General features: G+C 35.5%; 2 protein-coding genes across 5 annotated transcripts in view; both read left to right on the forward strand.

Moving 5' to 3' along the window:
* Positions 1 to 9,986, forward strand: part of LOC127654466 (synaptotagmin-2-like) — a 58,608-nt gene extending 48,622 nt beyond the window's left edge. For all 3 annotated transcript variants that reach the window (XM_052141687.1, XM_052141685.1, XM_052141686.1), the window contains 4 exons: positions 1,147 to 1,314; positions 1,488 to 1,605; positions 1,951 to 2,084; positions 5,276 to 9,986. In XM_052141687.1, coding sequence (XP_051997647.1) covers positions 1,147 to 1,314; positions 1,488 to 1,605; positions 1,951 to 2,084; positions 5,276 to 5,491 — 636 coding nt within the window. In that variant the 3' untranslated portion in view covers positions 5,492 to 9,986. The remainder of the gene's footprint in view (positions 1 to 1,146; positions 1,315 to 1,487; positions 1,606 to 1,950; positions 2,085 to 5,275) is intronic.
* Positions 9,987 to 13,797: 3,811 nt separating this feature from the next.
* Positions 13,798 to 14,920, forward strand: LOC127654408 (protein MANBAL-like). Of its 2 annotated transcripts, none has more exons than XM_052141568.1 (3): positions 13,798 to 13,924; positions 14,154 to 14,316; positions 14,686 to 14,920. In XM_052141568.1, exons 2-3 carry the CDS (start codon positions 14,167 to 14,169, stop codon positions 14,791 to 14,793), a joined length of 258 nt encoding a protein of 85 aa, XP_051997528.1. In that variant the 5' UTR covers positions 13,798 to 13,924; positions 14,154 to 14,166; the 3' UTR covers positions 14,794 to 14,920. The 2 variants fall into 2 exon arrangements, 1 of the variants encoding a protein (XP_051997528.1); XR_007971926.1 differs by having other exon boundaries at positions 13,824 to 13,924; positions 14,154 to 14,199; positions 14,680 to 14,788.
* Positions 14,921 to 15,658: the final 738 nt, after the last annotated feature.

Genomic DNA, 15,658 nt, shown 5'->3' on the forward strand with positions numbered 1-15,658 from the left:
GTCTGTCCATCTTTCTGTCTGTCTTTTATCTATCTATCTATCTATCTATCTATCTATCTATCTATCTATCTATCTATCTATCTATCTGTCTGTCTGTCTGTCTGTCTGTCTGTCTGTCTGTCTTACAATCTCTCTGTCTGTCTTTTATCTATCTGTCTGTCTGTCTTTTATCTGTCTATCTGTCTATCTATCTATCTGTCTGTCTGTCTTTCTGGCTGTCTGTCTTACAATCTCTCTTTCTGTCTTTTATCTATCTGTCTGTCTGTCTTTTATCTGTCTATCTGTCTATCTATCTGTCTGTCTGTCTGTCTGTCTGTCTCTCTCTCTCTGTCTGTCTGTCTTTTATCTATCTATCTATCTATCTATCTATCTATCTATCTATCTATCTGTCTATCTGTCTGTCTGTCTGTCTGTCTGTCTGTCTGTCTGTCTGTCTTACAATCTCTCTGTCTGTCTTTTATCTATCTGTCTGTCTGTCTCTCTCTCTCTCTCTCTCTCTCTGTCTGTCTGTCTGTCTTTTATCTATCTATCTATCTATCTATCTATCTATCTATCTATCTATCTATCTATCTATCTATCTGCCTGCCTGTCCTTCCATCTATCCATCTGTTATTAAATCTGTCTGTCTGTCAACCTATCTATCTACAGTATCCACCTGTCTGTCTGTCTGTCTATCTATATATCTATCTATCTGTCTGTCTGTCTGTCTGTCTTGTATCTGTGGAGGTGTTGTCTCTCTCTCTCTGTCTGTCTTTTATCTATCTATCTATCTATCTGTCTGTCTGTCTGTCTGTCTGTCTCTCTCTCTGTCTGTCTGTCTGTCTTTTATCTATCTATCTATCTATCTGTCTGTCTGTCTGTCTGTCTGTCTGTCTCTCTCTCTCTCTCTATCTATCTATCTGTCTGTCTGTCTCTGTCTTTTATCTGCCTTTCTGTCTGTCTATCTAATGACAATATGCTCTACAAAATAAGATCAATGACACAACTCAGCAAAAACTGTTTTGATCATCTTTATGTAGCAATTCTCAAAGGAAAATGTATTCTGCACAACAATTTATGGCACCACTCACCAAAAGCAATTTGAAATGTCTTTATATATCAGTCTCCAGAGAATTATGTAAATTTGTCTCAATGGTTCCACATTAGATCGCTTATGAGGAGCTGGGTGGGAAGACGCTGGTGATGTCAGTGTATGACTATGACCGCTTCTCCAAGCACGACATCATCGGCGAGGTAAAACTTGCCATGAACACATTGGATCTGGGTAAGCCGATCGAGGAGTGGCGAGACCTCGACAGTGTTGAGAAAGAAGAGGTAATTATCAAATCATTTTATGTTATGATCAATGAAATCTCAAGAAACTAGTTAGATTTTTAATGCAGCTCTCGCTGTTATCAGCGGGTCCGCCTGAGGAAAACAAGCCAAAGTGAAATAAAAGTAAGCAAATTTGTAGATCACTACTCTCTCTTGATATCTACTCAATATAGCCTGAGAAGCTTGGTGACATCTGCATCTCTCTGCGTTATGTTCCTACTGCGGGCAAACTCACCGTCTGCATCCTCGAGGCAAAGAATCTGAAGAAGATGGACGTGGGTGGTCTGTCTGGTGAGGAATGAGTGGAGATGAAAGGCCCTAAAGACCCTGAGACTAGCTTTGGAATGTCATACAATCTTAATTGTTTATTACTACTTTATATATTATATATTAAATATTAAGATTGTCACAAATGTTACGTTATTAATGCAAAATGACACACTGATAGTTTAACTCCTAAAATGTTCATAAAATGTCAGTTTGACTGAATCATTAGAAAGAACCGGTTCATTTGAACAATTCATCGTTATTATTTGATCGAACAAATCAGATATCATTTCCTGAGTCACCAGCAAGAAACTCAATTCAGATTCAGTGTTTCATATGTTCAAACTCGTAATGTTTGACCTTTTACAGATCCATATGTGAAGATCCAGCTGTTGCAGAATGGAAAGCGTCTGAAGAAGAAGAAGACGACGGTGAAGAAGAACACACTGAATCCATACTACAATGAGTCCTTCAGCTTTGAGATTCCTTTGGAGCAAATGCAGGTACACTATGTGGCCAATCGATCTAATATGTGGATATTTTGAGATTACCCACATTTAAAAAAAAACATATACGCGTTTCTTCAAATTCAGGCAATTTCGTGTCCCAGGGGTGGGGGGTGACTTATTCACTAGCACAGCATTGTACAGCATTCACTAGCATTGTAACTAGTCCTATAGAAATGAGGTATTAATTAAATTACATTTGTTTGATGAGTAAAAATTATGTACCAAATTTTGAAAAATAACTGTAAACAAAAAGTAAAAGGGTCAATAATGAGAAGTTCATTAAAAAAAAAAAGTCTCGTCATTTTATTTAAATTATTCAGAAATCCATAAAAAAAATAGCAATTCACACAAAACAATTACTTTTATGGTGCATATTTTCAGTTTTTGATATTTTAACATTTGTGATATTTTTTTCCTGGGGTTTAAAGTTAAAATGGTTGTGTTGTAACAGTCCGGAGACAGTAATAAAACAAAAGTAAAAGTCTCATTAAAAGCTGAAATTCTTGTAAAAATAAATGTTGGCATGAGTAGTGCAGAATAATCTTTAAAATAAGATTAATATTCAAAAACAGTTTTGTCCAACAAATTAAAATCATGTGCACTGACGTGCGGTCTGGGTAGGCAAACTAGGCACTGCCTACCCTGCCAAAATTCAAAAATAAAATGTTTATTAAATAATAAACTTGTATTTGTACTTTTTATTCTTGTGATTTATATATGCAATATGTGTGTTATTCCAATTGTTTAGACGTTATGACAAATGTAGCAGTTACGCATAATCAACTAAAAACAAATGGTAGAATAAGCAGTGCTTTTACGGTCCATTCATTGCAGACGACAAGCGGAAAACCCATGTTGCGCATGCGCACTTCGATCCTGGATTCTTTAACATGTACGGCAAAAAGCACAAATCTGCTGTGCCTTTTGACGTAAATACGTTATGCCCGTAATCATCTCCGTTACATATCAGACATGGACCAATTAAAATCGAGATATTCCTGGACATTTGCGTAGCTAACGTCATTACACCACAGCTAGCGTACATGCCTAATCCCCGCCAAATTCAAAATGACAGCACCGGCCGTAATCACGGAATTAAGACATTTTTCCAAGCTCGATTTTAATTCCAAATATGAGTTAATTGCAAGAGGGAGGTCTACGTCAGCCTTAGATGGACTAGTACAGCAAAAGGGCCCAAAAATTAGCCGATCATTTCAAACTGATTGGTATGTAAGAAAAGATTGGCTATGTGGCTGCGCTAACAATCAGCGGCTGTACTGCTATCCCTGCCTGCTTTTTTCAACCAGTCAGACTGTTTGGACTTCAGCGGGATATTGTGATTTGAACAACCTGCCCGCAGCTTTAACCAAGCATGAAAAGTCGTCAGCTCACATCCAGTGTCAAATTACACTGAAAACCTTTGGAAAATCTCGGATCGACCTTGCACTTGACGAGCAAAGGAAGCTGAATATAACCTACCACAATGAAAAGGTAAAGGTTTTGAAGGATCTGATAAACGCGTAACATTCACGGTTTACGCGCGCGCGAGAGCGCACACGATATACATCCTGATTTGTACATTTCTTGATATGCCGCGCTTGTGCGTAACGTTCACTTTTATTACGTATTATTAGCTTAAACAATAAATCAGGTAATCTGGCTTTCATAACTCAGTGCCTAGCCTCTTTAAGACATCACCGCACGTCACTGATCATGTGGTGTTACTAACATCAAGGTAGCCATTGTGTTGTTTATGTTAACAAAAACAGAGAGGACCCTTTAAGACCCTCAAAGCACATTTTGTACAAGTCCTGTAGTGTAACCCTGAAAAAACTTCTTGATATTTTTGACTAAAAGATTTATGATTTTTATTAAAAATATTTTTACCTTGAAAATATGTTCGAAAACATTAAATATTAATTTATTAAATAATATATATTAATAAATAAATAAATAAAGATATATATATATTATTTTTGTATTATTATTATTTATTAAAAATTTTTAGGTAATATCTCAGTAGCAAGAGTGCAATATGGCTCTGCTCTGATTCGGCCGCAGGCACAGCAGTGCTGATTTAGGGCCATATCGCACAATCTATTTGTGCATGAAACTACTTTATTATGCGACGGATCAGAATCTGCTGTTGCTGGTTCAAACCAAACGATGCATCAAAGCCTTCATTAGTAATTCAAAAATGTCACTTCAGAAATAGTATCACGGCTTGTGCTGTTTCGAACAAGTTATTGGATAAACAGAAATGAATGTGTGTGCGTGCGTGCGTGTGAGTGTGAGTGTGTGTGTGTGTGTGTGTGAGAGAGAGAGAGAGAGAGAGAGAGAGAGAGAGATGAAGTGTATGCGATTACCTGTTGCCACACCCAAGCAGAGATTCTGTCAGCTTTCTGAAGATCAGCTTTCTCAGTGCAACAATAGCATCCAAGCAGGTGTAAATCACTGAGATCACATGATTGGCTGATTATATAATTGCATGAATAAGTAGGTATACAGGTGTACCTAACAAAGTGCTTGTGAGTGTACACATATACTAATAGAATAAAAAAATATATAAATACATTTACACCTCAGACCCTATTTGTTAATGACCCAAAAAATAAAAGTGCAATTAAATATTTATGTTATATATCAGTTAACTGCAATTATGTACTAAAGCAACTTTGAGCATGTGGATGAAACCATGTTGATGTTTGAACAAAATATATTTTTAATTTGGAAAATATATTTCTTTCAATCATTCAATTATAATATATATTCAAATCTATTTACAAAATGTTTCAGATATGTATAAGTTTTAGACAGAACATGTGTTTTTGTCAAGTGTTGGCCCGCATAGTCCCAACATCTATCATCAGACTTGTCAAAAGATAACGCACATTATCAAATATTAGACAAATTATAACTAAATAATGCATATAACAAATGTTCATTTAATCTCAGTTATTTTATGCATATTATATTTGCTATCATTAAATTGTATTATATACTATATACTGTATATCACAGTTATTTTTGGCATTGGTCATCCTGCTCTTTAGATATCAGTTTTGCTCATTAAAAAAAACATATAGAGTTTGATATGATATCATGTGATGGGAACGAGGTCATTACAATACATTAGAACTAGCTTGCCTGAATGATTTTCCTTGTGTTTGGTCTGTTTACCTTAGAAAATCCTTGTGGCGGTGACGGTCTTTGACTACGACAAGATCGGCAAGAACGATGCCATTGGTAAGATCTTCATTGGCAGTAAAGCCACGGGCACGGCGATCAAGCACTGGTCTGATATGCTGGCGAACCCGCGCCGCCCCATCGCCCAGTGGCATCCACTCCAACCTGAGGAAGATATCGACGGAGCTCTGGCTTCCCTTTTTGCCAAGAAGTAACTTCTCACATCTCAACTTGACTTACCAACTAAATAACCAACCTGCCATTGCATGACACCCCACACCCATCTGTACACACTGTGCCAGTTTGTTTCACATAATCACCAACAAACACTCAAATATACTAAAGAATATGTACATTTTGAGGAGAAACTGACAAAAATGATACCTTTGGTCCAAAAGTACATTCTCAAATATTATTATGCCACTGAAAATCTAAGGGATAGTGGCAAACGAAGTAGAAGCGGTGTTTTACATAACATGTCCTATCTTGAAGCCAATATTTTCCCATTTCTCCCAAATCTGCTAGATGTTAAAGGGATAGCTCACCCAAAAAATGACATTTATGTCCTTTAAATTTTCAAAAGTGCACAAAAACTGGAATGGATAAATATAGCAATTTCCATTTCGCATAGATGGAACTTGTGCCATTCATGTGCCATGTAGTTTCAACTGGATCGTGAGTTAATTTGTACATTGGACGGGAAATATTATTTTCTAGGTTTTGTTAGCTGGATGTGCTGGTTCTATAAGATTTTTGTGCCTCATAAAAAGTGCAAATATCAATGAGTTTTCAATCGATATATCTAACATGATTTATACATTTGGACAATTATTAAGCAATGATCATTACTTAACCATCCATTGTGTAAGGTTTGACCAAATCAAAGTAATAAAACTTAAATTATTCTTTTTATTTTATCTTATTACAGATTACTACAGTTTATGAAATTGAAACATGTAAATCGTTTTTTTTTAAAGAGTGAAACTAGTGAAAGACGTTTGTTTACAAATGAAATTTGGGCCTTTTGTTTAGACTTTTATCCATTTAAAAATTCCAATGACCCTAAAACATGATTTTGCATTGATAAGATAATAATAAATGGCAAATCTTTGGACTAATTATTCATAATGAGAAATGCAATATGCATTAATGTTAATTTCAACATTAATCAAGCATGGTTTACATATATGACATGAAGATATGAAGCCTTTTTTTTACTGTAATGCTGCAATTACAGTGCCAAACGTATATATTCAAGATATGACAATAATATGACAAACTGTGCCCAAACTGTCAGGCATCTTATACACTAAACATGGCTGTGAATGTGTAGTGGGGTCCTACAAATGAAACTTGCACTCATATACATTTGAATATCTGCGTCACTGCCTTGTTTGATTGGAGCAAAACTTACCCAAGTCCATTCAGTAAAGTCCACTCTCTGAGATGCCAAAGTATTAACTTAGTCTCCATTAAATTAGACGTTTAAAATAAAGCAATCCAGAGTGCTTAAATCTGTCCATTTAGTGTCTACAACTTCGCCTCCAAACTATGCTTGTGTAAATATGCATTGATCAGATTTGTTTCTACAGCATGTACCTATAAATTGATGTACATAGAAGCATGTTTTAAAGATAGAGCATAATTATATGTGTATGTGTGGCATTTGTTATTTTGATAATAAAATGTAGAGGGGGGAAAATACACTGAATGCACATTTTATGAAATTTCCCGTAAAGGGCGTATAAGATATTAATAGAGTTTTTCAAAAGACTTTTACATTTGCAATGGAGAATTACATGCTGTGTGTAACTGTAAAGAGTGTTAGACTAATGCTTGTGGTGTCCTTTAGAATTGATTTGCATCGAGTTATTTTGTATTTGGCCAGTCGAGATATATTTGTCATGTTTCTGTGTTTACTCTGTCCTAGTGATGTGAAAATATGAGAAAAATTTGTTTCAAGTTGTGAATTTACAAGGAGTGTCTGTTGGGGTGAATCTCACAAAACATTTACAGGTCAATTTTCACCCCAAAAAGTTAAAGAAAATTATTTTGAATATTATTTTGCATAAAGAAACCGAGGTCTATGTTTTGCACCGGTAAGATTTTTTGCATTGTGACTATTTTTATGACAATTACCCCCACCCCCAAAAAAAATATTTTTATTATTATTACTGCCATAATGCGATTATATTGGTATTTAGGCTATTTTTAAGATTTACACATTTTAGTTTCATAACAGATTTTTAACATGACAAAATAACAAATAAAAAAACACATTAAATTAATTTAGTTAAAGATTACTCAATTCAATTTGATGGCAATTTGTTATGTTTTGTATTTTGTTTGAAATTGTAAATCTTATAAATAGCCTAAAATATATTTTTAAGTGTGTGTCTGGACATATGACTTTTTAGTTTTGTTGTTGTTGTTGTTGTTGTTGTTGTTGTTGTTTTTGGTATAATGGAATAAAGTCCATTGTTCTCAATGGTAATTCTTATGGTCTCAATTTAAATAAATAATAAAACAAATAATTTTACAACACTTACTGTGATACAGTATTGCATTAAAAAATATTTTAATATAATATATATATATAAAAAAACATTTAAGTTAGCATAAATGAATGTATGTATTTTATGCATGATGTATAATTTAATATTAAATCATATTCTATAAATCAAATAATACATTATTTATTGACACAGGAATATACAGTAAACTATTACACATTTGAATCAAAATAGTCATTTAATTGTATAATATTATTATTTTATTAATTATTTTAAGATGTTATTAAAAATGACAGTAATGAGTGTCTAATGGGATAATGTGAAATAATGTAAATGCAAATTCACAATGTTCTTAAAGCATCAAAATTTGATCTATTAATCTGTTTCCTAACTTGTGATTTTGGTCTTTGCTATATGAAGTGCCCTTGGGTTCTTGAAAGGCGCTATATAAATAAAAATCATCATTATTGTCGTTGCGTAAAATGTCATTTCTAAATTTCTTTCTTTTGATTTTGGGGTCAAATATAACCTGGACATTTTTTGACAGATATTGTGAGATTCACCCATTCATGTACAGTGTGTAAACCACTTGCTGAAACTAGAAGCCATATGCATGAGCCCTCACTTGAGCTCATCGACCTCAACAGGAATATATATATATATATATATACTGTATATATATCACATATAATAATAACCTACACGCATTTGAGTCAGTTGTGGTTATCCACATGTACAATAGCATGAGTTTATTATGGAACAAGTGTACAATTGACAACCAGCTAAATACATCTAGGCAAACGTTATTTTATTGTGTTTTTTAGATATTTTCTTAGTACATCTTATTTTGGTTGTTGGATTTTTTATTTTTGTGGTTATGCATTTTCGATAACACTTTACAATAAGCATGTACATTTTCTAAATAAAATGTAACGTGAATGAACAATGAGCAATTCCTTTAAATTACACATTGTTGTGAACTAGCAATGAACAATAGTATATTTATGAATTAACATTAACCAACACTAATATTTATTGGCTCATGACAACTAACACGTGAGCTATTGTTAACATACACTCGTAAAAATATTTTAAACTAGTTTTAAGATTTATGCATTTCAATTCAATTACATATTTGTGTAAGATTAAATTGAGTAGTTGAACTAAATGTAATTAATACAACTGAAATGTAACTTGAATACATTTTTTACATGTACAGAGCCACATTTTAAAGTGTTATCAGATTTCCTTTCTATATTTTAAATGAATACAGCTGAATGTTTGTCTACGATTGACAAAAACATTTAGAGCGCGAGATGGATAAATGTATATTTTGATAATAATGAATCAGGAAATTCTTTTGTGGCCATTCCATTTAAATGTGGTCTTTTTTATGGACCCGCGTCCAACAAGTCTTAATGAGTTTTTCACCTTTTAACTCTTTGCTTTCCAGAGTTCTCGATCTTCTTTGAATGTTCAGTCTGTTGTATTTAATTATTTATTTTTCATATATTTTTTTGCATATTTCTGTTTCATTGAAGAGCCTCGGACTGTCTAATGCTACTTAGGAATATTCGTCTGCTTCTGTGTGTTGTACTTTGCCATATAGGACCAATGTAGAATAATGTCTAAATGTTTCTTCTGTGAACGTGAAGTAAACTGCAGGGGTCTAGTATTCCTCTGCAGAGCAAGCAACAAAATCCCAGTCTTCCCTGGGACACTGTGGATGCCAGTTGACTGGCCCCGCCTTCCCTTTCCGTGTCCAGACAGTTTTCCATTTGTTACATCTTAAAATTGGAGCATATAATCACAAAGACTTTCCCAATGCAATACTGCCAACATCTGCTTACTAACATGCTCTAACACTCAATGCATCCCACTGTGAACATCGTGTAAAGACTTTTCCAAAGAACTGAAGCCTTCCTACCTTTTCTATTTGTCCTTTGTGGAGGGTCCAGTGTTGTTGATTCCTTTTGTGGATGCTTTGGCATGCTTTCCCCCACTGCAAATTAACACATTGAACCCATGAAGAAAAAAAAGGAACGCCTTTCCTATGGCAACTCTTAGCCTTTTGTCATTCTGTACAACTAACAGTGTGAAAGCATTGATGAAAAGCAACCAGTAGAAAGTCTATCTGCAGATTTATCCATGAGTTATCAATTAGTTAATCATAGGAAATAAAGATCTTTTAAATAAATATTTCTTTGGAGTGGTGTATCTTGAAGGGAGCTGACCTATCCTGCAGTGCAACAAGCTACACTCTTTTATTATTATCATGCATGACACTTTTTGACCTCAGAACTGTTCAGAATATTTGTACTTTTGTCCCACTGCAGGACCATTAATGAACTAATAAAGGTAAAAATGTACTTTAGTACCATGGTCCCGTGAAAGAAAGAAAAAGACACATTTAATGAACCAGATATATACACCGATCAGCCACAACATTAAAACCACCTGCCTAATACTGTGTAGGTCCCCCTCGTGCCGCCAAAACAGCACCAACCCACATCCCAGAACAGCATTCTGAGATTATAGTTTTCTCATCACAATTGTACAGAGAGGTTATCTGAGTTACTGTAGACTTTGTCGGTTCAAACCAGTCTGGTCATTCTCTGTTGACCTCTCTCATCAACAAGACATTTCCGTCCACAGAACTGTCGCTCACAGGATGTTTTTTGTTTTTGGCACCATTCGGAGAAAATTCTAGAGACTGTTGTGTGTGAAAATCCCAGAAATACTCAAACCAGCCCTTCTGGCACCAACAATCATGCCACGGTCCAAATCACTGAGATAAAAAAAAATTCCCCATGCTGATGGTTGATGTGAACATTAACTGAAGCTCCTGACCCGTATCTGCATGATTTTATACACTGCACTGTTGCCACATGACTGGCTGATTAGATAATTGCATGGATGATTGTTGGTAGATATATATATATATATTAGGGCTGTTGATTTGACGCGTTAATTCAGTGCGATTCATTTGACAAAAAAATAACAGGTTAAAAAATTTACGCAATTAATCGCAATGCCCGCAGACCATAATAAGTAAGATTCCTGAGCAATGCAAGCTTGTAGTACCACCTGTTTACTCCAGAGGGCAGTAAGTGAAATTTCAGCTGTATGAGCAACACACAGTTTATACAGTGAACAAAACACTTCAGTAGGCAGAACAACACAAACATGCGTTACGTTCTTGCATTCAAAACACTTGAAGGAGCGCAAATGGGATCTAAGGGATCTCAAGATGTGTTTAAAAATTGAGTATTAAACTATATTTAACTTGACACAGTGACCTAAAAATTTATGTTTATGGCGCAACGCACCTGAGATGCTACACAGGCATGTCTGATGCAGGTGTCCTTAAACAAGCCCTCATAATAAATCTCCAACTGATTGATAAATTCACTTGTGTAATGGATTACTGTGAACTGTGTGTCAATGATTGACTTATGATCAATAATATGGTAGTAAACAATACATTGTATTCTAAAGCAACTTTTTTTATTGTCTTATTAATGATGAACTCTTCTGCCACAAGAATGTAATGCATTTTAATTATCTGAATATTTATATATATATATATATATATATACTTTTTATATATTTAAAGATAACTATGTATAATTATATATTGATATTGTCACGATTCTCTTGTTGTCTGCCCTGTGTTTCACTAGTCTTTGTCAAAAACTACACTTCCCACAATTCCCGGCCCTCATCACTGCCAGCCCTGTGTCATTGTTCTCACCTGATTGTCGTTTGTTATCATCATGTCTCCTGTGTATTTAAACCCCACTTTTTCTCCACTCCTGGTCGATCGTTGCATGTTTCACTGAAGGTGAATGTTTCAGAGGTTTTGTATGTTTTGCTGAATGTTGATGTATGTTATCGTTGCCCTTCGTGGATGTTTCCCCAGCCTGTGTTCTTCTTGGATGTTTTTTCGTGTTTTTGTTTCATTATTTCCCCTCGTGGATGTTTCTTTTGTTCCTGTTTGTTTGTTTGCCTTCACTTTTGATAAAATAAAGAACCCGCCGTTAGATCCCCACTCCTCGTCTGCCCTCGTCTGCATTCATAACAGATATAAATATGTATAATCATCATATATTGAATTATTGTTATATGAGGGGCTTTCTCGGCAAATATTTGTATATGCAATTAATCGCGACTCTGTGTAATTCATTCGATTAAAAATTGTAAAAAATTCCTTTCTTAGCAAAAGACAACAATTAAACGAAACAAAGATTTGCAATATAATAATTTTGAGGGATGAAAATAAGTAGAACAAATGCACAAATAAAGGAAATCCCATAACCCAAAAATAATTCCACTAATCATAATTGACACTAGCCTTTTAATCGTATTTAAAACCTGGGATGTTATAATGGCTTTTTTTGTTTCTCTATCATTTACACAGGGACCCATTTAGCACACGTACTTTTCCGAGATGTGTTTTAGATCTTTTCATCTGAAAAGCCTCATATCACAATCTAATGAACATCTGCTAAACATCTTAAAAGATCAGATTTACAAACGTTCTTAATAATAAACATCTGAAAGACATCTGCTGAACGTCCTTTTACATCCGAGAGGAAACGACGTATTGCAGTTGTGTAAACACTGTTAAAATAAAATAATACAAAATAAATATGTCTTCCAGATGTAATCACACACATCAAATATACATCTGTGCAAGGGTGTAGATTTGGCTTGAACATTGGGGGGATTACAGTGTGAATAATTTACATATTTCCATTGATCGTGGTTTAAATATGGGTTTTGAACTTGCTTGTTTTTATTATATGGGGGGGTTACCTCCCCCCATCAACCCTGGAATCTACGCTACTGCATCTGTGTGACGTTTGTGTGCTATCAGGGGAACCATCAAAACCAAATAAAATGATTAGCCTATGAAGGTTTCATGCAATGTATCACTTAATGCAGTGGATCCCAACCCTGTTCCTAGAGGCCCCCCAACACTGCAGATTTTGTATATCTCCCTTTTCTGACACGACCAATTCAGGTCTTGGAGTCTCCACTAACGAGCTGATGAGTTTAATCAGATGTCTTTGATTTGGGAGATATCCAAAATGTGTAGTAGGAACAGGATTGGGAACTACTGATGTAAAGGATCAGGTTTGAGTCCTTGAAGAGTATTCCCTTTCTAAAGCTCCTGTTCAGCAGTGAGGTAAACACCGAAACTCTAGCGCAAGGGCCAGACAAAGTGCCAGAATGATGTGTCGTTATTCCAAACCGTAGCCCTTCTAAGCGGCCTACAAGGTTCATAGGTGGTCACATGGGCGGGACACTTAAGAGGAGACAAGAGGCTGTTCTTTTTGAATGGATGTCTATGGAGGAGATTCTGCAGAGTGCTGAATAAACTAGTTTCATGAGGAAACAGCTCATCACTTCATGAATTGACCACTTGTAAGCTCATATTCCATATGTTTTAAACAAAAAAATACTTTTGGAATTAACTGAGTGGAGAGTTTAATACGGTAAATCGCTGATTTATAAGAGAACACATGGACATTTTTGCGACAAGTCGATGTCTGTTTACGGCTCGCCTCCTTCATTTGTATGGTATCCGCAAACGGTGACTTACTGTCGTAACACGCTAGTTGACCGTTACCAGAGACAATTTGGGAAAATTGGAATGCCCAACAATGAAACGCTAGAGTCAACGGATGTAGAAAGGAAGTCTCGCCTTACAGAAAAAAGTGCCAATCACCTTTTAGAAACAGACGTACCTTGTCAATCAACTCGCTGACGCGCATTTTGCGTGTCTTAGCATAATATTAGGTAAAGAAGCACATTTTATGATTCCAGCTTTATCCAATGTTATTGCTGATCAGATTTCGGTCTTTCCCCCATTCAAGTAAATAGGAGCTGCACTGACATGACAGCAAATAGTCTCCCGAGAGCGTTCCAAAGATAGCCGACAGTGGACTGACTTGCTAGAAGACTTTCCTGTAACGCTCTCTCTTATGATAGAGCCGCGGAGGTTTCTTTAAGTAAATAATCTCTGGCTCAGAGCGACAAGAAACAGATCGAGTTATTCGTTTAAAGAGACTGTTTGACTACTTCTTAAACTATTTCCCTCAACACGGCAAAGGCGATTCGTTTTGAAAGGTAACTGGTTTGATCTATAATTGTAATTATTAGTGAAATAATTCTTTGACTGCAATACCTGAACGAATGTCTGTAAATACTGCACTAGCAAAAAGTACTATGTTATTACTATATATACATAAACACACACACAAACACTGGCGGCCAAAAGTTTGGAATAATGGCACCACCACAGCACTCTTTCGTAAGGGTATATATTGTTGAATAACACGGTATGTTTCATCCACAGACACCAGAGCATCATGTCTGCAGATCTGGATCTTTCTACTCCAGAGGTTCCTGAGCCCACGCTCTTTGAGAGTCTCTTGCATTATGGATTATTTTTAGGAGCCATTTTTCAACTTGTCTGTATAGTAGCAATAATCATACCCACATCCAAGAGCCATGAACCTGTGTGAAGTTACAGTATCACAGATTTACCATATCTCACCACCAGTCATAATTACATTGAAGTGATCCAAATGATGAATTTTACTTTTTTCTGTTTTGTATTTACATATCTTGATGTTAAATGTTTTAAAATGCTTACAAAATGTGCCATGGTATTACCATGTTTCTTTGGGCACAGTACCATATGGTAATTCCCTTGGTTTTGGATACTACAATGTTAGTAATACCATGGTAGTCTTTGCAATACCTTCATTACCATCACACCGTCATTTAAGGCCTACCATGGTACTGTTAAAGTCATTTTTGTACGGGTTATGTTAGTAAAATTATGATGTATTTGTATATGTATTTCATCACAATTCTAGATGGAGACATCAGAACCAGCTGACACTCGCAGCGCCGAGCAGAACAGAAAGCCAAAGGGACCCGTTCAACAAATCCGACAGAAAATGAAAAAGGAGAGCAAGAAAAGGAGATAGAATATATACATAGTCACCAAGTGTGTACGATTTTGTGAGTGAAAGAATAAAACTGAGAGACAAAGACTGAAGGTGCAACACTTACCTTGTTTACGGACCAGGTGTGTAACACACTAATTCAAAATATTAGGCGTTAGAGTTTGTGGATAACTTTAAACAATTGCGGTTAGCCTTTCTTACATCATATGATTTAAGTTTGGTTGCTCGGAATTTTTTTGTCTACATCGAAATAGTGTTTTTGAGTATATCTTTGGTCATATGTAACACTTGTGGGGGTCAGTCATCTAAATGAACTGTCAACCATCCTTAATGCTTGTTGTCTTCATTGATAATTATTACTAGTAGCAGTAGTTAATCAAGTCATTTTTATTTGTATAGCACTTTACACAATACACATCGTTTCAAAGCAGCTTTACAGCAAAATAGTCCAAGCAGTTCTCAAATTACGTGCAAGATTGTTTGAGGCTCTTTTAACACAAAACATACACACTGATCAGCTACAACATTAAAACCACCTTCCTAATATTGTGTAGGTCCCCCTCATGCCACCAAAACAGTGCCAAACCACATCCCAGAATTGCAGTGACAGAAATACTCAAACCAGCCCGTCTGGGACCAACAATCATGCCATGGTCCAAATCACTGAGATCACATTTTTCTCCATTCTGATGGTTGATTTGAACATTAACTGAAGCTCCTGACCCATATCTGCGTGATTTTATGCACTGCACTGCTGCCACATGATTGGATTATATTAGGGGTGTCACAGGCCTGCAGAGTTTAGTTCCAGCCCTGCTCCAAAATGCTTTCAGTAATCTTCAAGCACTCCTGAAGACCTTGATTAGCCTCTTGAGGTGTGTTTAAT

This window comes from Xyrauchen texanus, chromosome 13, assembly GCF_025860055.1.
Source record: "Xyrauchen texanus isolate HMW12.3.18 chromosome 13, RBS_HiC_50CHRs, whole genome shotgun sequence".
NCBI classification, from domain to species: Eukaryota; Metazoa; Chordata; class Actinopteri; order Cypriniformes; family Catostomidae; genus Xyrauchen; species Xyrauchen texanus.